Source organism: Oncorhynchus masou, chromosome 24, assembly GCF_036934945.1.
Source record: "Oncorhynchus masou masou isolate Uvic2021 chromosome 24, UVic_Omas_1.1, whole genome shotgun sequence".
In the NCBI taxonomy this organism is placed as follows: domain Eukaryota; kingdom Metazoa; phylum Chordata; class Actinopteri; order Salmoniformes; family Salmonidae; genus Oncorhynchus; species Oncorhynchus masou.
In genome coordinates, this window is record NC_088235.1 from 101,208,932 (window position 1) to 101,235,912 (window position 26,981).

Genomic DNA, 26,981 nt, shown 5'->3' on the forward strand with positions numbered 1-26,981 from the left:
CCAGCATCTTCACAAGGTCCTTTGCTGTTGTTCTGGGATTGATTTGTACTTTTTGCACCCAAGTACGTTCATCTCTAGGAGATAGAACACGTCTCCTTCCTGAGCAGTACGACGGCTGCGTTGTCCCATGGTGTTTATACTTGTGTACTATTGCTTGTACAGATGAACGTGGTACCTTCAGGCGTTTGGAAATTGCTCCCAAGGATGAATGAGACTTGTGGAGGTCTACAATTTTTTTCTGAGGTCTTGGCTATTAGCCTATCAGAAGCTTCTAAAGCCATGACATAATTTTCTGGAATTTTGCAAGCTGTTTAAAGGCACAGTCAACGTAGTGTATGTACACTTCTGACCCACTGGAATTGTGATACAGTGAATTATAAGTGAAATAATCTTTCTGCAAACAATTGTTGGAAACATTACTTGTGTGATGCACAAAGTAAATGTCCTAACCAAATTGCCAAAACTATAGTTTGTTAACAAGAAATTTGTGGAGTGGTTGAAAAACGAGTTTCAATGACTCCAACCTAAGTGTTTGTAAACTTCCGACTTTAACTGTATGTCCATAACACAGGTACAGTTTCACTGGAAATTAGTAGTTAAGGACTTTTAAGAGCAGAGCAGTAGCAGCCAGAGCTATGGATTAAAGAGGTCTTGTCCCAGAGTGCACTCTGTTTGTCATGCCTGGACATCATCATTAAGGCTTGATTTGACTGGTTATATGACACATAAAATACAGTATAAAATGTGGTCGTTCCACCAACTGTGGACCAAGTGTAACTTCCACCAAGTGTAACTTTGATTTCACCAACTGTTAACATTCTGTCATAAAGAGCTAATTTTCAACCTAAAAAAACATGATTTCCCATCTCAATAGATAAAAAATAATAATAATACTATAGCTAGTGCCTGTTAAGTGTCAAATAAAGTAACAGAGATAACTTAAATCAATTGAATGCAAGCTTCACAAAACAAAGTGCATTGTTAAAGGCCCAATGCAGCCATTTTTATATCAATATCAAATCATTTCTGAGTAAGAATGAAGTACCTTAATAGATTAAGTACTGTAATAGATTTCCATTAAAATGGCCAAAAATAGCTTTTTAGCACACAACTATTTCTCAAGCAAGAATTTTGCTAGGACTGTCTGAGAGGTGTCCTTTATATCCACGCCAAACTTGATGCAAAACCACGCCCATAAGAAACCCAGCAACATTTAAAGCCGCGCTGATTAGTCAGAGTTCTGTTGTTCCCTGTGAGAAGTAAAGGCGGGAGAGAGAAGGAAGAGCGTTGTTGCCAACTTAGCGACTCTGTCGCTATATTTAGCGAGTATTCAGACACGTCTAGCGACACATTTTCAAAAAAATCGACTAGCGACAAAATTAGTGTCTTTTTCTTGTGTTATTAGAGACTTTTGGAGACTCTGACGTGAAAGCACGTATCGTTCTTACTCTTCTCAACGAGCAGCAGGTGCTGCCGTGGGCCACACCCCCGTCCCAAAGCACTCACAGGTGGCCCAGTCCTCACGCTGCAGTCCCTCCCAGCTGCAGTCAGAGCAGGAGATGTTCACCCCTCCGCGTCCAGACTGCAAATGAATCACGCATGCGGGAAGCCGCCGCTGGCTGATTCCGCCCTGGCTTACATTCAGGGTGGGATGTAAATGTAAAATGTTCTTTGTCTAAAATAAATCACTGCACAAAAATAAATCACTGCATTTGACTCACACAGCCTCAGTCACTTACTCACCTTGTCCACTGTGTGTGTGCCTCTGTGACATAAGCTAAACATCTAGCTGGCTAGCTCATCATGTCTCAGTCTAAACTGTACACTCAAAAATACAGAAAGGAGTGGGAATCAAACCCTGAATTCAAAGGCTGGTTGAAGCCGTTTATTGGAGATGATACATGGGCATTCTGCCTGTATTGTAAGGCTGATTTCTACGCCAAACTTAGAGATGTAAAAAAACACGTAAACTCAAAAACATACTCAAAAAGGCTAAGCCTTTTGAGCTGCCATTTATGGTTAAAAGAATTGACTCTGCAAAAAAGGCTGAGGACACCATGGCATTAGCTATCGCTGAACACTGTTCCATGCTGGCATGTGATCACATTGGAGAACCATTCTCAGCTGCTACCCACTTCTCAGCTGCTACCCACTTCAAAATGCACAGGACAAAGTGTACAGAAATGATTAATGGTGTTCTAGCACCATACTTTCTGAGTTGGTCGCAGATGTGGGTGACCAACGTTTCAGCCTCCTCCTCGATGAGTCCACGAATGTAAGTGTTTCTAAGTACCTGGGGGTTGAGATGAGGTACTTTAGTGACACCAAGCAGACAATTGTATCAACATTTCTGGGGCTTGTTGAGTTGGAGGGAGGAGATGCCAGATCTATAGCCAGTGCTGTTGTGGCTTTCCTCGATAAGTGTTGTCTTAAAGAGAAACTCCTGGGGATAGGGACTGACAATGCCTCTGTTATGACGGGGATTAACAATGGGGTCCATAAAGTGCTGAAGGAGGAGTATGGCCTCAAATATCTGGTTCTTATTCGCTGTGTGTGCCACTCTCTGCAGCTTGCTCATTTGTAGTTCTAAACATATTTAGGGTGTTTTTTACTCACTTTTTGTCACTCCCACGACGTTATTCCTCTCTCCTACAGCGTCCATCACAATTACATGCACATGGCCAATTATGTAAATTAGGTGATGCTGTCATTTAGCGACTTCTAGCAACTTTTAGGACAGCCAATAGCTACTTTCCTTACTGAGGAGTTGGCAACACTGGGAAGAATGCTAGAGACGGAATCCCCACCAAAACAAAACAGAACACTGCCATCCATATTTAGCATTTTCCTGAATTTATATATGAAGTTGAGTTAAATTATGTAGTGAGTGAATTCTGACCAGATGGATAGCATCAACATTATGAATAATTGCATTGTTTTTAGAGGTAAGCAAGCTGTGAATTATATAAAGTCTTATCGCTAATTTACAACGCCGATTGGACTGAAGCTGTCTAGCAGTGTGCATCATCTAGCGTTAGCTTAGGTTGTTTACGAAAGGACTATTGAGATACTTGACATTTGTGCTAGTGTAACAGTATAACTCTCGACCGTCCCCTCGCCCATACCCGGGCGCGAACCAGGGACCCTCTGCACACATCAACAACCGTCAACCACGAAGCATCATTACCCATCGCTCCACAAAAGCCACGGCCCTTGCAGAGCAAGGGGAACCACTACTTCAAGGTCTCAGAGCAAGTGACGTCGCCGATTGAAACACTATTTAGCGCGCACGACCGCTAACTAAGCTAGCGTTTCACATCCGTTACACTCGTTGGCAACTAAAAGAGATGCTGCATAGCTAACTCTAGCTGAATGGGCAAAGTTAGCTCCATTGATTCACTATTACTGACAATCACTGTTTTTTAATCGGGGCCCCACTTCCAGCATTGGGGAACTGACAATCACAGTTTTTCAATCGGGGCCCCACTTCCAGCATTGGGGAACCACTGATCTACAGAGTCACATGTTGCTTGCCTTTCGTTTAGTTCATTTTAAATGAGGCCACGAAACTGCGCATCTCCTAAGGTTCGTGGCATGGCAGGCATGAGCAAACTCCACGTTCACGGGGATTCCCTCTCTAGAGTTCCAAACTCTGACCAATCAGCATGGCTTTGAATGTTGTTAGGTTACTCTTGGGTGTGGTTTTGCATCAAGTTTGGCGTGGATAAAAAGGATGTCTGGGAGTGGTCTGAGTGGGGAGGGGAAAACTGAAAACTAGCTATTATTGGCAGAGAGGTTTGGATTTTTTTGTTATTGGTCTATTAACCAATTTACCGAATGGTGATGTCACCATTGCAAGCCGAAACTTCCGCCGACGCAAACCTGCTGATTAGAAGGTCCTGTGTAGATTGTATTTTCAACCAGCAGCTATCAGGAAATAACACTGACAAAATAAAATAAAAACATTTACAGTGTTAGCTTCATCAGCTGTTCTACAATATGATAAAACAGGAAAAACTGAATTTTGATTGCACAGGTTCTTTAAAAAATGTCTAGCCTGTCTATCTATTGGCAACAGGGTTGACTTGTTATGTTCGACCAACTCAGTTTTCCAACACAAAACACCAGAAAATGGTCAAAGAGTAGAACCAGCTCACCTGCTTTTACACTATGATTTGACTTCTTGATGTTCCATGTTTCTTTCGGAAAAAATATTTTAAAAGGAATGTAACAGGGACAGACTTAAATGAATCACTAATCACATAAAATAAATAATCATCTTCAGAAAGGAATTTGCCAAAGCAACAAAATAACTTGGGCTTTACAATGATAGTGAAAACTCACTTAACCCCAACATTTTGCGAAGTTAAAATCTTCCTAGAAGTCACAGAGGGTGCATGGAGGGACATGTCAAAATGCTGAATTTATTGGTCAGAATTGGAGGAATGTCGGATGGCGCTAAATACATTGAATGGTTTAAAGGGGAAACATTTAAATGTCTTGGAATGGCCAAGTCAAAGCCCAGACTTTTGATAGACTTAAAGGGGGTACCTGTAGTTGCTACATCCATTTTTGGACTTATAAATTATGTATATCCATTGATTCTTGAAGAATATAACTTATAAATGCTTCATGAGCTTAGTTCAACTGTCACACTCCATCAGAACCCAAAATATAAGCTTGTTTTCTCCAATGTTTGTACACAAACACTGTATAGCCTCATAACATGGTTAAAACACAAATGTGGATATCATGGAGGGTCAGTCCTTGCATCCGTAGCTCTGTGTATTCATCTGAGAGTGGTTACATTTCTCCAGGCCCATCCCTCAGCTTTTTACCAAAACCGTTTTGTTATTGTTTCATCTGTGGATTTTCTCTTTAAACAGCTGCATATTATTAGCATATCAAAGTGTCACCAACAAAAATGTAAACAATAGGCCTATAGCAAATGCAGCATATGACATTCATTTTTTACATGTAAATAGCACTTTTCAGTAGTGCTCAAAGCATGCAATTCCATGAGTGTAGCATTTATTTTTCAACTCAATGAGCTCAATCAGTTCTCCATGACAACAAAATCAAAAACAACAGAGTAGGGCTGGCTAATAAATCCTTCGTTTTGGGGTCATGCTCAGGTAAAACAATTTGGCTAATCTGTACTTCCATATTTCCAAGTCCTGTTCTTGAAGATCAAGGGGTGTAACATTTATTGGAATGACTGGAATTCTGATAGACTTTGGTTTTTAATGTAAAGATATAATTGAATCATATTATTATATGGAGTAGAAAGCGATTGGTTAGAAGAAGCCTACATAACCAACCCATAAAGTAAAATTGAACATCCATATATGGCCAGCTATGTAAACTTTTTTTTTAACATTGATTTATCCTGCAATAGATGTTGTTCAATTGGTAACATACATTTTTGTCTTCTTCTAATGCCTTGTAAGAGGAAAGTAATCTAAAAGTAAAAAAAATGTAATCAGATTACGTTACTGAGTTTGGGTAATCCAAAAGTTATGTTACTGATTACAATTTTGGACAAATCAATAGTAACTGTAATGGATTTCATTTAGAAAGTAATCTACCCAACCCCGCTTATGCATGAAATTTATAAAGGACATACACTTGACCTGACAGTAAACGTATCAACTCATGCCTGTTATCAAACCTGTATGTAACAGGTTTCCTACACTTTAAGTAGTTCACTCGTAGTGATGTACAAATACAAACTACATTCAGAGGATGTACCACTCTACTGGAGGTACCACTATAACTATGCCTCTGCTCTAGCCATTTTGTTAGCCTCCCTGTTGTGCTGTCTATCTGTCTCAGCATCTTCTCTGCTGTCATTGTCTGTCTGTCTCAGCATCTTCTCTGCTGTCGTTGTCTATCTGTCTCAGCATCTTCTCTGCTGTCATTGTCTGTCTGTCTCAGCATCTTCTCTGCTGCACTGTCTGTCTCAGCATCTTCTCTGCTGTTGTTGTCTGTCTGTCTCAGCATCTTCTCTGCTGTCACGGTCTGTCTCTGTCCATCTCTATCAGCATCTTCTCTGCTGCACTGCCTGTCTCAGCATCTTCTCAGTCTGCCTGCCTGCTTGTCTGTCTGTCTGTCTGTCTGTCTGTCTGTCTGTCTGTCTGTCTGCCTGCCTGCCTGCCTGCCTGCCTGCCTGCCTGCCTGCCTGCCTCAGCATCTTCTCTGCTGTCACGGTCTGTCTGTCTGCCTGTCCATATCTATCAGCATCTTGCCTGTCTGTCTGCCTGCCTGTCTGCTTAAGCCTTATAAGTTATAAAAGCCAAGCCAAAGAATTAAGATATAAAGCAAATCAGTGGCAAATTGGCATATCTGTACCCCTGGATCAACACCTACCCTAAGTGTTAATTACTATTATTACAGGGCTCCAGACTAACATTTTCCTCTGGTATCACTGCTGCAACTAACTTTTACAGTTGGTGGCACCAACCCATGATTTGGTCAGATAATGAGTAATCATCTTATAAAGTAAGATTGCTCTATTAGTGCTCTATAGGAAGTGTAATAAATAGACTACTGACGTATTCAAGAAATAACTTGTTTCATCTAACACGTCCAAGCAGGAATGCATGACTCAATATATTTTGTGCAACCTATTCCAGTGATTGTCATGAATTTTGGGTTGCTAATTAGACAACAGTTGCTATATTTTACTGTCAAAATAGAACTCCAGAATGATCTGTTTTTTTTGTTTTGTTTTTGTTTAATAGAGATTACAGTACCAGTCAAAAGTTTGGACATGCCTCCTGGGTGGCGCAGTGGTCTAAGGCACTCAAAACCCTTTTTAAAAAACATTTTTGCAAATGTATTGCAAATTAAATACAGAAACCTCTCAGTGACATAAGTATTCACACCCCTGAGTCAATACATGTTAGAATCACATTTGGCAGCAGTTACAGTGTGTCTCTCTGGGTAAGTCTCTAAGAGCTTTCCACACCTGGATTGTGCAACATGTGCGCATTATTAATTTCACATTTTTTCAAGCTCTGTCAAATTGGTTGTTGATCATTGCGAGACAAAACACATTTTCCGGTCTTGCCATAGATTTTCAAGTAGATTTAAGTCAAAACTTACTCGGCCACTCAGGAACATTAACTGTTGATACCATTCCATTGACTCCATTCTGGGGCGGCAGGTAGCCTAGTGGTTAGAGTGTTGGACTACTAACCAAAAGGTTGCAAGATCAAATCCCCAAGGTAAAAAATCTGTCATTCTGCCCATGAACAAGGCAGTTTACCCACTGTTCCTAGGATGTCATTGAAAATAAGAATTTGTTCTTAACTGACTTGCCTAATTAAATAAAGGTCCAATAATTTGACAAATCCAGCCATTACTATGAGCTGTCCTCCCCTCTGCAGCCTCCACTGGTGGAAAGCAGGCAGGTATTTGTATTCTGTAGAGGCTTATTTGTTTTCACTCTGTTAATTAAGTTAGTATTGTGGAATAACAATGTTTCTTCTTCCAAAACTGATTAAGGTATGCATTTCAGGCAAGGCCAGGCACATACCTGGAGGTGGAATGTTATCAAAAGCATATTTGCCAGTATTTCATGTCAGCGGTCGATGACTGATATGGTAGGAATTCCTCAGATCACAGAAGCGTTGCGGAAACACAGCTTTTTTTCTTGGGCTAAAAAAACATATTTGCTCCATTTACTACTAAAGAAATTTAAATAGGGAATTCACATTTCATGCATGTCAATCAGAGCACATTCTCAGAAATCCAGGTTATAAAAACAAGTCAATTAATTGAATATGAACAAAGTCAATGTAAGACCAAAGGAACAATATTCATTAACAGTGCAGTATGCCCATATCACCAAGGTGTAGTTTCATTTTAAATGAGTAGCTATAAAAGGACTTTTAGTCATGAAAAAAAAATCCAGAACATGGGTTAATGTTTGACAGAATAACTTCCCAGGTGTTTCCATGTAATGAGAAACATCCTTGGATTATCTGAAGTACACTGCCTGTACAGAATGACCAAAAGTAGTTTTAAGTTACTCTCGTCAACAAAAGCCACACACTTTTCACATTATAAACTGGGTGGTTCCAGCCCTGAATGGTGATTGGCTGACAGCCATGCTATATCAGCCCATATACCATGGGTATGACAACATTTCAACTGCTCGAATTACGCTGGTAACCAGTTTATAATGGAACAGCCCTTAGCCGTGGTATATAGGTCATATGCCACACACCCACGTGCCTTATTGCTTAAATATAGCACTTTGAGCATTAAGATCCAAAACACACCATTTTGTTTTGTTCAGTAGAGTTATGCTTGTGTTACTAGTACTCTCACATCAATGCTGATTTCTATGTTCAAGATAAGACAGAGCCAATCAGCAAGCCTTATATTCACATTCCATTTATTGCATCAGTTGTGTAAGACAACGGAATTTACTACAAAACAGACAAAACTGTCAGTGTGTGGTTAACTGTATACATATTGTATAGATGCATTAAAAGACATGGCAACATTTAAGATACTACTCCCCACCAGTGAAAAGGTTGTGTACCAAATGTGGCCCAAGGCTGCCATCTAGCGAATATTACATGTTGAGGAACAGTTTATTCCTCTAGTAAATGCAGTCTTTCTTGACCTAGTGTCTCACCAACAGAGACATGTAGAGACAGTAATAATCTAAAATGTATTTACTATACATTTGCTTTTCAAAAATAAGTTGCCATATAAAAAAATACATCTCCTCATGATCCAAACAGATGAACACAATGATTTGCCCAACGCAGTCCAGAGACATTCATCCAAATCCAGACTATATTATGTAGATCAGGTGGTCGTGTCTTTACAACGAAACATTGATCAATACCTAGACACACTCAGTAATACGTGCGTTTTCCACTAGTGTTTGGATAATATGCTCAAAGATATAACAAGGGATTAAAAATAACAGTCCAAATGTTTTCAGAACAATAACATCTATATCATATGTCCTAGGTAGACGAGTACTGGACCATTCACATAACCAGGGGCTGGACACAGAGGAGAAGAAGGGAAAGTGTTGGGTGTCTGGGGTAAAGCTGCAGGACAGTCAGAGGCTTAGGGCAGCCAGACCCGAGCTTCACACCAGATCTGGGCCTCAATCCGCATTCTGCCTGAGGATCCTCTTCTCTTCCTCTACGAAACTCTTGTCAGATGTGGCCTGGCCCAGATCCCTCTTCCTTTTCTCCTTCTGCTGGAAGCTCTCCACCCTACGCTTCTTCGCAGAGGCCTTGTCTCCGTCCTCGTCTACACCAGGGAGAAAACAACACGTCATAATCATTCAGAAATTAACTGGGAATGCACAGCTGCGTACTGTATCCTGCCTAACCAGCACCAATATCCCCCCCTGCTGTAAATATCAAGTTACTGTGTGTCAGAGGAGAGAGATAAATCATTTTCTGCCTGAAAATAATTGAGAGATGTGCAGGCATAAGCAGATAGAGGTAAAGCTGGTACCGTAAGCCCACACAACAGCGTGAACTGTCTGCACACACGTCACATAGCTGCTAGCTTTTCGGTGGCGCAAGTGGCTAGTGCCTCGTCAAGCGGGCAGTTATATGTGTTTGCGAGGCAGAGGGCTCTGGTTCGAGCAGATGTATGGACAGTGTACCACTACCCTTTGTAGAGAGGAAGATGTAATAATAAGCAGGCAGAATGTGGTCAGTCACACGGGTAACACTTTTCTCCCTACCGGAATCTGATGGCTGTTCCTCTGTGGGCAGGAAGACAGCATTGCCGGTGTGAGGCTGCGGAGCGTCTTCTCCGTTATCTTCATAGATGTTGGACCACTTTATGGCCATGTCCATCCCTGGGGGAGCTCCCTTCTTGGGCTTCTCTGCTTCCGCGGCGTAGGTCTGAGGGGGCACCGCATTAGTCTTCCACACCTTGAACTCCTTTGCAGGCTGCAGGAAAAGTTAATTATAAGTAACTCATCTTTTCAATTGAAAAAATATAGGTTTCCCCTATTTACAGTGGGGCAAAAAAGTATTTAGTCAGCCACCAATTGTGCAAGTTCTCCCAATTAAAAAGATGAGAGGCCTGTAATTTTCATCATAGGTAAACTTCAACTATGACAGACAAAATGAGAAAAAAAAATACAGAAAATCACATTGTAGGATTTTTAGTGACTTTATTTGCAAATTATGGTGGAAAATAAGTATTTGGTCACCTACAAACAAGCAAGATTTCTGGCTCGCCCATAACCCCAACGCCACCATGGTGCGCACTGTTCACACCATTGACATCAGCAAACCACTTGCCCTCATGACACCATTTGCACGTTAGTTGAAACCGAGATTCATCCGTGAAGAGCACACTACTCCAGCATGCCAGTGGCCATCGAAGATGAGCATTTGTTCACTGAAGTCAGTTCCAACGTGAACTGTACTCAGGTCAAGACCCTGGTGAGGACGACGAGCACGCAGATGAGCTTCCTGAGACTGTTTCTGACCATTTCTGCTGAAATTTCAAACCCAGAGTTTCATCAACTGTCCGGGTGGCTGGTTTCAAACTATCTTACAGGTGAAGAAGCAGGATGTGTAGGTCCTGGACTGGCACGGTAACACATGATCTGAGGTTGTGAGGCCGGTTGACGTATTGACAAATTCTCGAAAATGACGGCTTGTTTTCCATTATTTTAGACAATACTCCAATTCTCCTTGATTTTACAGCCATTGTATTCAGAATCCACTTCATCATTCGCTTCCGCCATCTTTCCCCCTAAGCTGGAAGTTCTCGGTTCTTCTACTCGGACAGAGAAACCCGTTTGTTGAACTGAAATGGTGATACACGTACACCTAACCTGGGCCCGGTTTCCCGATAGCGATGGAATTTAGGCTTACACGTTTTAACAATGCATCTTTCCTACTGTAAAAGGATGTGAAACGGCTAGCTAGTTAGCGGTGGTGCGCACTAAATAGCGTTTCAATCGGTGACGTCACTTGCTCTGAGACCTTGAAGTAGTAGTTCCCCTTGCTCGGCTTTTGTGGAGCAATGGGTAACGATGCTTCGTGGGTGACTGTTGTTGATGTGTGCAGAGGGTCCCTGGTTCGCGCGAGGGGACGGTCTAAAGTTATACTGTTACACTACAACAGTTGAAGATGTATCATGTGTTGATGATTCAATAACTTAAATTCTCTCGTAACAGCTCCGGTGGACATTCCTGAAGTCAGCATACAAATGGCACACTCTGTGTTGTGTGACAAAACTGCACATTTTAGAGTGGCCTTTTATTGTCCCCAGTACAAGGTGCACCTGTGTAATCATCTTCTTGATATGCCACATTGTCAGGTGGATGGATTATTTTGGCTAAGGAGAAATGCTCAATAACAGGGATGTAAACATAGTGTGCACAACATTTGAAAGAAAAGCAATTTTTTGGGACATATGGACAATTTCTGGGATCTTTAATTTCAGCGCATGAAACATGGTACCAACACTTTACATGTTGTGTTTATATTTTTGTTCAGTATACATAGCAAGTAGGTAGTTAACGTTAGTTAGCTTGGTGAACAACTAGTTACGACAACCGCTAGCTAATGGACGAACGCTAGCTGGCTGGTTAAACACAGTACCTCTTCTGGAGCTTTCACGGCGCGGCTCTCCCAATCGATCTGTTTATTCAGCGGGTTGTACAGAAAGGACGGCTTAGAGACCGATTTGAAGAGCTCGTCGGGTTTTGGTAGAGGAGCTCCACTGGCAGCCCGCTTGGTCCCGTGTTGGGGGGATTTGCTACCGCTTCCAGTAGCATCGGTCACCCCCTTCCCCCTTGATTTCTTCTGGCCCGCTTCATCAGAATCGCTGCTGTTACTATCACTACTGTCACTCAAATCATCGTAACTCATGAAGTAATGGAAAGAGTCCGGTTTCTTCTTATCAGCCATACTGATAAAATTATTACCTCAGCTAGTAATACGATGAATTTAACTTGAGAGATAAGATGATGCCCCTAATTAATTAGCAAGCAAGCTTGATGTTTTTGCTGGTTACTCCATTTTGAGTGACTGTGGCCGTAAAAGAGTACGCAATGACGTAAAAACATAGTCGTAAAAATAGTTTCTTAAAGGAGCAGTAGTCCATTTTTTCAAGACGCGACATAACTTTTATGAGCAGTTATTTTCGTCATGCTCAATTTTTTATTTGAACTTGATTTAACTAGGCAAGTCAGTTAAGAATAAATTATTATTTACAATGACGGCCTACCCCAGCCAAACCCTAACCCGGTTTGCTCGGACAGAGAAACCCGTTTCTTGAACTGAAAAGGTGATACACGTACACCTAACCTGGGCCCGGTTTCCCGATAGCGATGGAATTTAGGCTTACACATGTTTTAACAATGCATCTTTCCTACAACAGTCAAATATGTATCATGTGTTTCCCAAAACACCCCACAGAGAGAATGGTCGTTGTGCATCATTGGACCATGTTTCGATACTGATAGGATAAAAAACTGCTTGTTTCCTTTGACTGTTTAAATAGACTAAAATTAACAGCTTTGTATGTGTAAAAAAACATGGCATGCTAGCTCCATCCTGGTGGTGGTGTCACAATAAAAATGCATGTGTTTGCATGATTAAAAGTATTATTGAAACATTCAGTGAAAGTTAAGCAAGTTATAACAAAACAAAACTCAAAATAACCAATAATTTCCATTCTCTGAGCATTAATTAAACCTCCCAGGAAAGCTTTCAGGGAACCATAGTTAAACATTATCAGAACCTCCCTGCAAACTAAAAATGTACATTCCCAGAACAGGCAAAATTGTCACTTCTGTTCTCAGAATGTTTAAAAAACGTTTAGTTTTACCAGTCAGGAAACGTATGGGTTCGTTCCGAGAACCAATGGCAAACCAAAAACTTACGTTCACGGAACTTCCGAGGTACCGAATGTGCTAGCTAGGTTGCCCTTTCCAAAACAATCTTTTCTCTTGCCAGATTGTTTTCCTGCTCAGTCCTGAGCTGGTTGAAGGAACGTTTCTCCTCCTGCCTCTCCTATTCCATTTTCTCTAGCTCACTCCTCAGCTGGTCATAGGTGATGTTCTCTGCCCCTCTCTCCTCCTCCATGTTTCCTAGCTCACTACTAAACTTACAGTAGGCAGTGCTTTCCGCCCCTCTGTCATCCTTCTCAATCTTAGACTGAAGGACCTTGATGTTGTCCTTGAGGGCGTTGTTTTCTTCCTCACTCCTTTCTAGCTGTTTATTCATTGTTGACATTTTATTGTCATTCCCCCTTTCTTGGCCACAAGTGTTCGGGTATCGTCCTCAAGCTTGACAGTCTTCTTCCTTAGGACCTCCCACGGGTTCTGAATTGTCCTTTTCTTCTTCTTCACCACCTCCTCGCTCTCCTTGCTAGCCTTCTTAATGTTCTCCTCAACCTCCCCGATTGCCTCAATCTTTCGATTGATGTCAAGCTCCATCTTCCTTTTCTCTTTCGGCCAGAGGTCCTTCCCTTGACCTCTGACCCTTTTCTCCTCCTCCAGAGCATTGGTCAGCTTTGAAGCCCTGCACTCTGGTGTTAACATTGTCCATCTCTAGGGCCTGGCCTCAGAGTCTTCACTGCTCTTAACTCTTAACTTTCATTGTCTCCAGCTCTGCTCTTTCTTCAGTTGGAGAGATGTTTCTTACAGGCCTCTTTCCCTCCAAGAGACCCTGACCTCCACCTTGTCCACCTTCCTCTGTCCCTCTTCAATGGCTCTCAAATGCAAGGCCCTGCTTACCTCACTTCTTTTAAGACTGGCCTTTGTGTCCTCAAGCAAGGAGGCCCTGGTCTTCTCACTTTCCAAGTCCTTTTCCATTGCAGAGGGCCGGAGCTCGGCCTCCTTAATCTTTCTTTGCCACTCTTCCTCGGCCTCCTTTCCCTCCTTCTCCACCCACTCCCTCAGCAGGTACATCCTTGACCTCTGTGGAGGTCAGTGGCCTCGGAAGCATCCTGGATCAGGCTTTCTTTTGTCAAGGTCACAGGAGCCCCTGTGACACCAGTGCGACTGACACTACCACCGACCAATAGGAATGGAAACACTGGAGAAACGCGGGACAAACAAAGGGGAGAAAAACACTGAAGATGTGAGGACACATCTAAAGTGTTTTTAGGTCCGCTGGAATGAGCTTACCCTTCATAACTGAATCAACAACAGAAATTAGGTGACCTTTCACTTTCAGGCCTTTATTTTAGAATGATGTCTGCTCCCCAAATGGCACCCAATTCCATATAGTGCACTACTTTTACCAGGACCTATAGGGAATAGTGTGCCATTTGGGACACAGACATATTTTGGTGATTGATTGCACTTAGGGTGTTGTCCGGGGGTAATCAACCTTGCAAATTGTTTTGTTGCAACCTGCGCAGAATAGGTAGGCATTTTTCGAGAGACTCGATTATATAGGGCTCTATTTGTGATATCACTGTAATTATATAGGGAATATTTATGATATCACTGTAGCCTCTTAGGTCTACTCTAGACTAGTCTCATAAATACAAATGTTACACCTACAGACCATTTAACTGGCGGGTCAAGAGGACAACTGTAGGCTGCAAGGCACACTCCGGTGCGCGTGCTTGGCAACATAATTGGCAGTCGCCCCGCCCAAAGGATACTAGAGTAGACTGTTTTGTTATAGACCTATCAAGCCCGCCTGCCATGCCTCTATATTTAGGCCGGGATGCACATTTTAAAGGCAATGTTCCCGCATACACAGTACGCGAAATGCAGCATATGTGGGCTCAATCAACAATTATGCTACCTTTAAATGTCAAGTGGCTATAAAGCAGATCTTCCGTGGATCAAATTGAATCTATTCTAGGCTTTAGGACTATTTGTATCTATTTACAGCTCTTACCTGAAACTGTGAGCAATCAATCACTCCGCTTGCTTGTGTTTCTCTCCCAGTCCTCCTCTCCTCCATTCTCAAGTGGCAAGGTGCAGATTAACTCTATAAAGTTATAGTAACCCAAAAGGAGAAGGCTCTCATCACCTCTGTGAAAAGTTAATTGACTGAGCTCTAGCTGTCTGTCATGTTATAACTGTAGGCCTGGATCATACAAATGTCTTCACTATAGTGTCATAATGGTTAACAAACAGGTGATGTAAGACTGATCAATTTGATACCTTAGGTTTCAAATTACAATCATTTTAAAATAAGCATTTCAAAATGAATTTATGAATAACATAATGAAGTTGTTATGAAAATGTTCAGACCTGCACTTGCAGTTATATAGGATGAGCCATGACTAGAATACAGTACATATACTAAGTGTACAAAACATTAGGAACCACTTCACAATATTTACTTGCTTCCCCATTTGCCCTCAACAGCCTCAATTTGTCATTAATAAAGTGACCAATGTTCAATTACTCTATGTACATAGGGCAAAGCAGTCTCTAAAGTGCAGGGTAGAGTACTGGGTGGTAGCCGGCTAGTAACAGTGACTACGGTTCAGGGCAGGGTATTGGCAGAGGCTGGCTAGTGGTAACTATTTAAACCCCCTTAAGTCGATGTCTGTGACCACGGAAGTCTACTCAGCATAATAGCTCTGTTTGAACTAGAGTAATCTGGGATTTTGTTGTTGCATGTGCTGTGTATCAATCCATGTCTGTCTTCCGCATCTGCTGTGAAAGGTGACAGAGATAGTGTGTTTGTCAGACCATGAGACATCCCGAAAATGTCTGTAGCTTCCAAACGATTTGGGCTAGAAACTACGACCCCTTTATGGAAAGATGATACTTACAAACACAATGTGTTTTTCCGTTTTGCTCTACGACCCTGACAAGCTTCACGGGACTTGTCTGAAATCGGTACTGCTTGTCTGCCAACTTCTGCCTGTAGCGTCTGAACAGTTTGGGCTACATACCTATGGAAAGGTGACTCTCACAAACACATACACTACCGGTCAAAAGTTTTAGAACACCTATTCGTTCAAGGCTTTTACTTTATTTGTACTATTTTCTATATTGTAGAATAATAGTGAAGACATCAAAACTATGAAATAACACATACAGTATGTAATCACGTAGTAACCAAAACGTTTTTAAATCAAAATATATTTGAGATTCTTCAAATAGCCACGCTTTGCCTTGATGACAGCTTTGCACACTCGTGGCATTCTCTCAACCACCAGAAGGAGAGTGATGGATCGCTGTATCAGATGACCTGGACTCCACAATCCCCTGACCTCAACCAAATTGAGATGGTTTGGGATGAGTCGGACTGCAGAGTGAAGGAAAAAGCTGTCAACAAGTGCTCAGAATATGGGAACTTTTTCGAGACTGTTGGAAAAGCATTCCAGCTGAAGCTGGTTGAGATAATGCCAAGACTGTGCAAAGCTGGCATCAAGGCAAAGGGTAGCTATTTGAAGAATCCCAAAATAAAATATATTTTGATTTATTTAACACTTCTTTTTGGTTACTACATGATTCCATATGCGTTATTTCATAGTTTTGATGTCTTCACTATTATTCGACAACATAGAAAATAGTATAAAATAAAAACCCTTGAATGAGTAGGTGTACTTAAACTTTTGACCAGTCATGTTCAGTCATGGCCAAAAGTTTTGAGAATGACACAAATATACATTTTCACAAAGTCTGCTGCCTCAGTTTGTATGATGGCAATTTGCATATACTCCAGCATGTTATGAAGAGTGATCAGATGAATTGCAATTCATTGCAAAGTTCCTCTTTGCCATGCAAATGAACGGAATCTCCAAAAAACATTTCCACTGCATTTCAGCCCTGCCACAAAAGGACCAGCTGACATCATGTCAGCGATTCTCTCGCTAACACAGGTGTGAGTGTTGATGAGTACAAGGCTGGAGATCACTCTGCCATGCTGATTGAGTTTGATTAACAGACTGGAAGCTTCAAAAGGAGGGTGGTGCTTGGAATCATTCTTCTTCCTCTGTCAACCATGGTTACCTGCAAGGAAACAAGTGCCGTCATCATTGCTTTGCACAAAAAGGGCTTCACAGGCAAGGATATTGCTGCGAGTAAGATTGCAACTAAATCAACCATTTATCGGATCATCAAGAACTTCAAGGAGAGCGGTTCAATTGTGGTGAAGAAGGCTTCAGGGCACCCAAGAAAGTCCAGCAAGAGCCAGGACCGTCTCCTAAAGTTGATTCAGCTGTGGGATCGGGGCACCACCTGTACAGAGCTTGCTCAGGAATGGCAGCAGGCAGGTGTGAGTGCATCTGCATGCACAGTGAGGTAAATACTTTTGGAGGATGGCCTGGTGTCAAGAAGGGCAGCAAAGAAGCCGATTCTCTCCAGGAAAAACATCAGGGACAGACTGATATTCTGCAAAAGGTACAGGGATTGGACTGGTGAGGACTGGGATAAAGTCATTTTCACTGATGAATCCCCTTTCCGATTGGAAGACAAGAGAAGACAAGGTGAGCGCTACCATCAGACCTGTGTCATGCCAACAGTAAAGCATCATGAGACCATTCATGTGTGGGGTTGCTTCTCAGCCAAGGGAGTGGGCTCACTCACAATTCTGCTTAAGAACACAGAGCAACTTCTCCCAACTGTCTAGGAACAGTTTAGTGACGAACAATGCCTTTTCCAGCATGATGGAGCATCTTGCCATCAGGAAAAAGTGATAACTAAGTGGCTTGGGGAACAAAACATTGATATTTTGGGTCTGTGGCCAGGAAACCTCCCAGACCTTAATCCCATTGAGAACTTGTGGTCTCAATCCTCAAGAGGCGGGTGGACAAACAAAACCCCACAAATTCTGACAAACTCCAAGCATTGATTATGCAAGAATGGGCTGCCATCAGTCAGGATGTGGCCCAGAAGTTAATTGACAGCATGCCAGGGCAGATTGCAGAGGTCTTGAAAAAGAAGGGTCAACATTGCAAATATTGACTCTTTGCATCAACTTCATGTAATTGTGAATAAAAGCATTTGACACTTATGCAATGCTTGTAATTATACTTCAGTATTCCATAGTAACATCTGACAAAAATATCTAAAGACACTTGAGGCAGCAGACTTTGGAAAATAATATTTGTCATTCTCAAAACTTTTGTCCACGACTGTACATGTCAGTTGTTTTGATCTAGGATGCCGAGGCTGCAACTGAGGACACCCACAAGACTCAGTGCCTTAAACAGGGGTCAAATATGTGTCCAACATGTTTTTAAATAATTTCCTGATCTTTCTTATATCTCTCAGATACAGACACTTCAAAACCAAATTCTTCTGATTTTTCTTTTACTATCTGTTATTCAATGCATTTCTATGGGATAATAGCAGTAAAGCCAAATTCAATGTTTCATCAAATATTTTTTTATGTATACACTGAACAAAAATATAAACACAAAAATTAAAGTGTTGGTCCCATTTTTCCTGAGCTGAAATAAAATATCCCAGAAATGTTCCATATGCACAAAAAGCTTGTTTCTCTCAAATTTTGTGAGCAAATGTGTTTACATCCCTGTTATTGAGCATTTCTCCTTTGACAACGTTATCCATCCACCTGACAGGTGTGGCATATCAAGAAGCTGATTAAACAGCATGATCACTACACAGGTGCACCTTGTGCTGGAGACAATAAAATGACACTCTAAAATGTGCAGTTTCATAACAAAACACAGTGCCATAGATGTGTCAAGTTTTGAGGGAGCATGCTGACTGCAGGAATGTCCACCAGTGCTGTTGCCAGATAATTTAATATTAATTTCTCTACCATAAGCCACCTCCAAAATGTTGGGAAAGAATTTGGCAGTACATACAACCAGCCACACAACCACAGACCACGTGTATGGCGTTGTGTGGGCGAGCGGTTTGCCGATGTCAACATTGTGAACAGAGTGCCCCATGGTGGCGATTGGGTTATGGTATGGGCAGGCATAAGCTACAGACAACAAACACAATTGCATTTTATTGGTGGCAATTTGAATGCTCAAAAATACATTGCGAGACCCATTGCTTTAAGGTGTCTGTGACCAAGATGTATATCTGTATTCCCAGTCATGTGAAATTAATAGATTAGGGCCAAATTAATATTTAAATGGACTGATTTCATTGTATGAACTGTAACTCAGTAAAAGCAATGAAATTGTTGCATGTTGCGTTTATTTTTTTGTTCAGTATACACTTTTATACCTACAAAAAAGGGTCCTAAAATTCATAATCAAATAGCTTAATGATCCTTGGTATGACCATCTTAAAACAATTTCATATATTAACTTAGTAGAACCCCGTCCTTCGAGATGGTAGTGGGGTGATTAGGCCGCGGCTCAGGTCCTTGATGATTTATTTATCATACTCAACGTGTTTTTATATATAAATAAAACCTAACAGATTTTCTATAAAATTTGTGCTCATGTTCATCTTTGCAACCCTGAGTTGTGAAAGGTTTTTATAATTATTATCCCATATACGACCACAATGTGGCGATATAACACTTCATTTGAATGTGTGACGCAATTGACTGATTGGGCAGCCCAATCACTAGCTTGGTTTCCATCCAATTTGCGAGATTTTGAATCGAACATTCTAAAATCTTCTTAAAACAATATGTGCATTTAAAAAAAAGTTGTTTCCATCAAATGGACTTTTTGCGGATAAAAGTACATGTGTAATGACATAGTGCACATACCTACTTTTGCTGATAAATTCCCATGTACATCCCACTTCTGACACCAGTGTAATGAAACAGCAGGGAGCGAACCCTCGAGCCCGAGTTCCTGCGCGTTATCGACTGTGCGGCAAAAGCATGCTCAAGCGGCAGGGTCGATTTCCGCGCGTATAAACCCAGGGTCGTTACACTACATTCCGTACATTCTCAACTCCTGATGGTTTTGTCACAAAAACTGTTGGTTAGGATATATAGCAAACATGCGCTCTAGCCAACGGCCAGCAGATACAGTGCGGGTAGGCTATCTACATTATGATATTATTTGTATTTGTCAAACGTCAGCCAAGCACCGATCATCATGTTACCATAATAAGACCCTCGCGATATTTATTGGAAAGGTGTATCAAGCTCATCAACTTGCACCTTCACCACCCTGTGAAGTGCTTCATCCTTTATGTAGCCTAATAAACTGCACGCTTTCCCGAGTCGTAGTGGGAGGACCACACAAAATGTCTTCACGTGACTTCAAGTTTACTTCGATATGATGGTTATTATATCAATATTTGCACATAAAGGTGCTTCCACCGCTATTTATCGCATAATTAACAAAAACATCCCACCATGTCGAACGAGCAGTGTCTTTATAAGAATTGGTACCGGCATATCCTGTTTGCTTCCATTAGCACGGTTGTGACTTTTTTCCTGCGTCAGGTAATTCATCCGCATGAAATGGTTGGATGGAAACCTGGTTCGTCTGCAGTTTTTTATTTATTTATTTCACCTTTATTTAACCAGGTAGGCAAGTTGAGAACAAGTTCTCATTTACAATTGCGACCTGGCCAAGATAAAGCAAAGCAGTTCGACACATACAACGACACAGTTACACATGGAGCAAAACAAACATACAGTCAATAATACAGTATAAACAAGTCTATATACGATGTGAGCAAATGAGGTGAGATAAGGGAGGTAAAAGCAAAAAAGGCCATGGTGGCAAAGTAAATACAATATAGCAAGTAAAACACTGGAATGGTAGATTTGCAATGGAAGAATGTGCAAAGTAGAAATAAAAATAATGGGGTGCAAAGGAGCAAAATAAATAAATTAATTAAATACAGTAGGGAAAGAGGTAGTTGTTTGGGCTAAAATATAGGTGGGCTATGTACAGGTGCAGTAATCTGTGAGCTGCTCTGACAGTTGGTGCTTAAAGCTAGTGAGGAAGATAAGTGTTTCCAGTTTCAGTGCTTTTTGTAGTTCGTTCCAGTCATTGGCAGCAGAGAACTGGAAGGAGAGGCGGCCAAAGAAAGAATTGGTTTTGGGGGTGACCAGAGAGATATACCTGCTGGAGCGTGTGCTACAGGTGGGAGATGCTATGGTGACCAGCGAGCTGAGATAAGGGGGGACTATACCTAGCAGGGTCTTGTAGATGACATGGAGCCAGTGGGTTTGGCGACGAGTATGAAGCGAGGGCCAGCCAACGAGAGCGTACAGGTCGCAATGGTGGGTACTATATGGGGCTTTGGTGACAAAACAGATTGCACTGTGATAGACTGCATCCAATTTGTTGAGTAGGGTATTGGAGGCTATTTTGTAAATGACATCGCCAAAGTCGAGGATTGGTAGGATGGTCAGTTTTACAAGGGTATGTTTGGCAGCATGAGTGAAGGATGCTTTGTTGCGAAATAGGAAGCCAATTCTAGATTTAACTTTGGATTGGAGATATTTGATATGGGTCTGGAAGGAGAGTTTACAGTCTAACCAGACACCTAAGTATTTGTAGTTGTCCACGTATTCTAAATCAGAGCCGTCCAGAGTAGTGATGTTGGACAGGCGGGTAGGGGCGGGTAGCGATCGGTTGAAGAGCATGCATTTAGTTTTACTTGTATTTAAGAGCAATTGGAGGCCACGGAAGGCGAGTTGTATGGCATTGAAGCTTGCCTGGAGGGTTGTTAACACAGTGTCCAAAGAAGGGCCAGAAGTATACAGAATGGTGTCGTCTGCGTAGAGGTGGATCAGAGACTCACCAGCAGCAAGAGCGACCTCATTGATGTATACAGAGAAGAGAGTCGGTCCAAGAATTGAACCCTGTGGCACCCCCATAGAGACCGCCAGAGGTCCGGACAGCAGAATATATGCAGTATAAACCCATACAATGCACAATAAGTTAACCCTTCAATTTGATGTTAGAATGAAGTTTATTGAAAAGCTCAAATCAAGATGCAGTGTAAAAAGAGTGTTAAATGGCTGACCGAGGCTTCCACACAACTTAACATCTACAATACACTAAAACCAAGAAACCTGAGACAAAATGGACAATTCACAGCACTTCTATGGGATACACAGGGTCACTCAAAAGGTCAATCTTAAAATGTTATTGTAGTTTATGAGGAATTCAACCTAGGCTATCAGTGGAACACTTTCTCATGTGGAACAGCACATTATGTTGCTGGCAGTGGGAGCAGTACATTTATCAGTAATGAAAGTTGTCACCACCAATAGAAAAAATGATAGATCAAGAAAAAAAATATTCAAATTGAAGGAAGATTGAATAGATTTGTATTTTGGGGACTTGATTTAAAATTCAAATTATCACAAGCAACAGCCAGTGTGATTGGTGGGATATTGCAATTATTCTAACTTTCAGCAGTAGGCTACAACTGCAGCAGGTACTTTGGCCCCCATAAAAATTGTACATACCAAATTGCACCATATTCCCTATATAATGCACTACTTTTGACAAGGGTCCATAGGGCTCTGGTCAAAAGCATTGCACTATGTAGGGAATAGGGTGCAATTTGGGATGTAAACAGCCACTGACTGCGTCAGCTCTGGTCTGTGCTGGATACACAGCAACTATGGTATCATCAGTGGACCTGCCAAGGGCCTCCTGTAAAATATACTGCTAGTGTCACAAATTATGTTTTTTAACTGCAGGTCATTGCGCCCTTTTGCCAGACTGTATGATATCATTGTCATAAATTACCCCAGAAATGTGTATGAGGCAATAGCAGGGAAAGGGATCATGTATACATACATATATATACATATACATAAAGAGGGGGAGAGAATTATAGAGAGAACATTTTAAGAGAGAGTGAGTATTTACTGGCTTACAAGCCTCTCTTCCAAAATGAATTCTTTCCATGTTTCATCACAATGATTCTGCTCGCCCATTCCTGAACGGCCGCAGACTAGGCTATACATCACTCCAGGCCAGAGCACTGGACGTCAAGCTGAGAGTCTCTAGCTGTGCTTCTTACTGCAAGACGTCACTTCCTTTGATGAAATAGTTTTCATCTGCATCAGATTATTAAGAAAGAAAAAGTGTCAAACGAAAGCAAACATTTTCAGGTTCTTGCTCAGCATCATCTGCCCCACTCTGCAATAGGCTTTGGTTGTAGATGCTGGTAGCCATCTGTATGTTCATAAACCTCTGCTGGAGATGTATACGCTCATGTCTGATGAGGCTGTTGGGAAGAGCTTCTTAACCATAGAAATATAATATATACTAGAATGGTGAAAAAGTCTGCACCCTTATATATAGACTCCATATGTCCACCAGTCCAACGATCACGGTCCATTGACTTGAATGGGAGATCCCGTTTTAGTATTTATACATGTATTTCTATGTCGTCAACAGACTTCAAAGATCTTACTAAAGGCGATCTATGCAATGTAAACACAGCAGGATAGATTAGAGGTGGTTCGTGGCGAGACCCTACTAAGTGTGTATCATCTCTCCAGCTGGAGGAACAGTCTCATGTTGATTTCCTAACATGCTCTCATACAGAACGAGCATAACAAGAAGGAAGTACCAGGGTCAGTATCAGTAGTCAACGCAGTGACAATGGGCTTAAAAAACTCAACAAAAACCATTGAAATCTGCTATAAAGGCTTCTTGACTAGAGTATAGAGCAGTAGTTATTTAAGCCACTTGGTTTTCGATGGAGGCACACAGCAGATTGAGGCATGTTAAAAGTTCTGAGAGTATATCATGAGTAATGACAAGCCAATTGGTCATAATTAAACATCCGTCACACAGTGTGCTCCGTCTTTTATAAAGTGGGCACAGCTTAGTTTAAGACAGGTTAGGAAATTCACTTTTACTTTGCATCCTTTGACATTTTATTTTCAGGGGAATTTTGTAGTTACTTTCCTACCCTGGGTTTAGACTTCAGAATCACAGAAATAACCCCCTGATCAGCCAGGTGGAATAACTAGCACCCCCCCCCATTGCTAGGGATCAATCAACATTCATGTCCAATAATCAATAATAATACATTTTTAATCAACAATGATGTAAAGTAAGAGAACTCAGGTCTCCATGGCAGACAGAGAGAACAAGCCCACTATTTATATATGACCAAGATAAGGGCATTTCCACAGTCAGGGGATAATACTGAGACTCTGACTTGTCACTTTAAAATGTATGCCAAATAAAAACCATGGATTTCAAAGTTCAACAAACCATGCACCTCTATGCACAATGACTACTTTGAACAATTTACACAGTAAAAAAGTAAACATTTACCTTGAAAAACTATCCGTATGCAAAGTTTGGGGACAGCATTACGGTTACTAAACTTTGTACCAGCACAGATTTTATTTTATACATTTTCATTTGAATATCACAACCTTGGGGAGAAAAAGGGATAAGGCGAAGGTCGAAAGCCGTGCGTCCTTCCTGAAACACGACCCTGCCAAGCCGCACTGTTCCTTAACCCAATGCTCACATAACCCGGAAGCCAGCCGCACCAATGTGTCAGAGGAAACACCGTACACCTGGCGACCGTGTCAGCGCCTGGTCTTCCACAGGAGTCGCTAGAGCACGATGGGACAAGGACAACCCAGTCGGCCAAAATCTTCAGCTAACCCAGATGACGCTGGGCCAATTGTGCACTGCCTCATGAGTCCCCCGGTCGCGGCCGGTTGTGACACATCCTGGTTTGATACCGATCGGTATCTACAGTTTTACCTGTAAATATGCTTTTGTAAGATTTTGTGTGTAAATTGTTAAAAGTAGTCCTTGTGTATAGAGTTATGTGGTTCATTACACTTTTCAGTCAGTTTTTTGTTTGATATACATTTTAAAAGTGAAAAATCAGAGTCTCAGCGTAATTCCATTACCATGGAATTACCCATAACTAGGTAGATTTGATTTAATTCCTTTCTCCCCCTCAATAAAAACGTATACTTGTTATGTGGCATGAATCATGATGAATTGAATCTAAAAATAAATAATTACAAATATGTATATAGTAATCAGCAGTTGATTGTAAATATATTTGCGTTTTATATTCTTTATAAACCGGCTACTGCACTATGCATATACTGTACTAACTATACCGTAACATTATATAGCTCCACCTTCAAACCATTCTATGAAACAGACTGTCCTTTTTACCTCTCCTGTGTTATAGTAGAAGTGGTTGTTTTTAAAGGGTTGTAAACATTGACCAGTAAGCAGAGGGATTGATTGACACATGAGCACTTTCAGAAGGTGGAGGGGGGTTGGTAACCTTGATGCCAATTTGTTTTCGGGGGCAAGACAGCAGAAACAGACTGGCCAGAAACAGACTTGCACCCAGGCTAGGTAGTTGGGGTTCTGAACCGGGCAAGGTGGCAGCAGTGGGCCGACCCTGCACTGAGAGCAGACCTGGGTTAAAATACTATTCGAAATCAAGTAGAATACTTTGTCTGTGCTTGATTGAGTTTGCCTGGCGTAATAATGGCCCAATAGTATAGTCCAAAACTGGCAAACCTGGCACATCAAAGTATGTGAACAATTTCAACTAGTATTTGAACCAAGGTCTACCTGAGACCCCAACGGATCATGTTCAGATCAGACTTTGGCTTTCATGTTGATGAGAACAGAGCAGCAGGTGAGGGCTCCATCCACCTTCACCTTCTCCATGTTGGAAACTGGGATCAACATGTGGTCCTTCAGCTTCTCAAACACCTGGGGGAGAGAGAGTTGGGTAGAGAGAGAGAGGGGGATGGGGGGAGAGAGAGAGGGGGGTGGGGGAGAGAGAGGGATGGGGAGAGAGAGAGGGATGGGGAGAGAGGGATGGGGAGAGAGAGAGGGATGGGGAGAGAGAGAGGGATGGGGAGAGAGGAGAGAGGGATGGGGAGAGAGAGAGGGATGGGGAGAGAGGAGAGAGGGATGGGGATAGAGGAGAGAGGGATGGGAGAGAGAGAGGGATGGGGGAGAGAGAGGGATGGGGAGAGAGCGAGAGGGGGATGGGGGGAGAGAGAGATGAATGGGGGAGAGAGAGAGGAATGGGGAGAGAGAGAGGGGGATGGGGAGAGAGAGAGAGGGGGTGGGGAGAGAGAGAGAGGGGTGGGGAGAGAGAGAGGGATGGGGAGAGAGAGAGAGAGAGAGAGAGAGAGAGAGAGCGAGAGAGAGCGCGAGAGAGAGAGAGAGAGTGAGAGAGAGAGGGGGATGGGGATAGAGAGAGGGATGGGGAGAGAGAGCGAGCGAGAGAGGGATGGGGAGAGAGAGAGAGGGATGGGGAGAGAGAGGGATGGAGAGAGAGAGAGAGGAAGAAAGGAAATTATTATTAAATAATATTGATATACACCTCAGCTCAGCCTCTCCAGGACAAGTACAAATAATGGTCCCTCCTCAGACAATAGTTTGAATAACACTACAGACAATAGTTTGAACAACACTACAGACAATAGTTTGAACAACACTACCCACTAGAGAAGGTAGGAGTTTGATTTTAGGTTACAGGCTTTGCTAATTTTACATTGATTTGGGAGCACTTACAAGGGATACAAATCTAAGGCATTAAGAATGAACATTTAGGTAGAGAAAAGTTCTCAAAAACGGAGTGAGAAATATTAGGTCATCTCCAAAAAGCCTCACAAAGCAATGTGTCACCCTGTAGAGCCCCTCCAGAAGAAAACCACTGTTTTCCTGAGAGCCTTCCAAAGCCAGAATACTTCTCTCTCTCTCAGTTCAATTCAAAGGGGATTTATTGGCATGAAAAACACATGTTAACATTGCCAAATCAAATGAAAGCAAAACACGAGAATAATCAGACATAAACAGTTAACATTACAAATGAAAGTTTCAAAATATCTCCCCCCCTCTCTCTGCCGTACTAAAAGCCTGGGCTTGCACTACCATAGGGGCAACAAGCAACCCATTCAACTCTGGCTATCAGATTATCCAGCCATGATGCAAGAGGTCTTACTCTGGCCCTACTATAATCAATACGTAGAATAGGAATAAAGCCCATCAACCATGTGTAACCAATGTGAAACGGCTAGCTAGTTAGCGGTGGTGCGCACCAATAGCGTTTCAATCGGGTGACGTCACTCGCTCTGAGACCTTGAAGTAGTGGTCCCCCTTGC

The 26,981-nt window shown here is 41.9% G+C and overlaps 2 protein-coding genes across 3 annotated transcripts in view; both read right to left on the bottom strand.

Annotated features, from left to right (window-relative positions):
- Positions 1–8,387: 8,387 nt before the first annotated feature.
- Positions 8,388–12,063, bottom strand: LOC135513150 (UPF0690 protein C1orf52 homolog). The gene is made up of 3 exons (XM_064935907.1): positions 11,613–12,063; positions 9,731–9,941; positions 8,388–9,285 (listed from the first exon to the last, which is right to left on the bottom strand). The coding sequence occupies exons 1-3, from the start codon at positions 11,919–11,921 to the stop codon at positions 9,137–9,139; spliced, it is 669 nt and encodes a 222-aa protein (XP_064791979.1). The 5' UTR covers positions 11,922–12,063; the 3' UTR covers positions 8,388–9,136.
- Positions 12,064–21,795: 9,732 nt separating this feature from the next.
- Positions 21,796–26,981, bottom strand: part of LOC135513151 (N(G),N(G)-dimethylarginine dimethylaminohydrolase 1-like) — a 129,125-nt gene continuing 123,939 nt past the window's right edge. The window contains exon 6 of one of the 2 annotated variants that reach the window (XM_064935908.1): positions 21,796–25,578. In XM_064935908.1, the coding sequence (XP_064791980.1) occupies positions 25,462–25,578 (117 nt within the window). In that variant the 3' untranslated portion in view covers positions 21,796–25,461. The remainder of the gene's footprint in view (positions 25,579–26,981) is intronic. The other variant, XM_064935909.1, reaches the window with a different exon arrangement.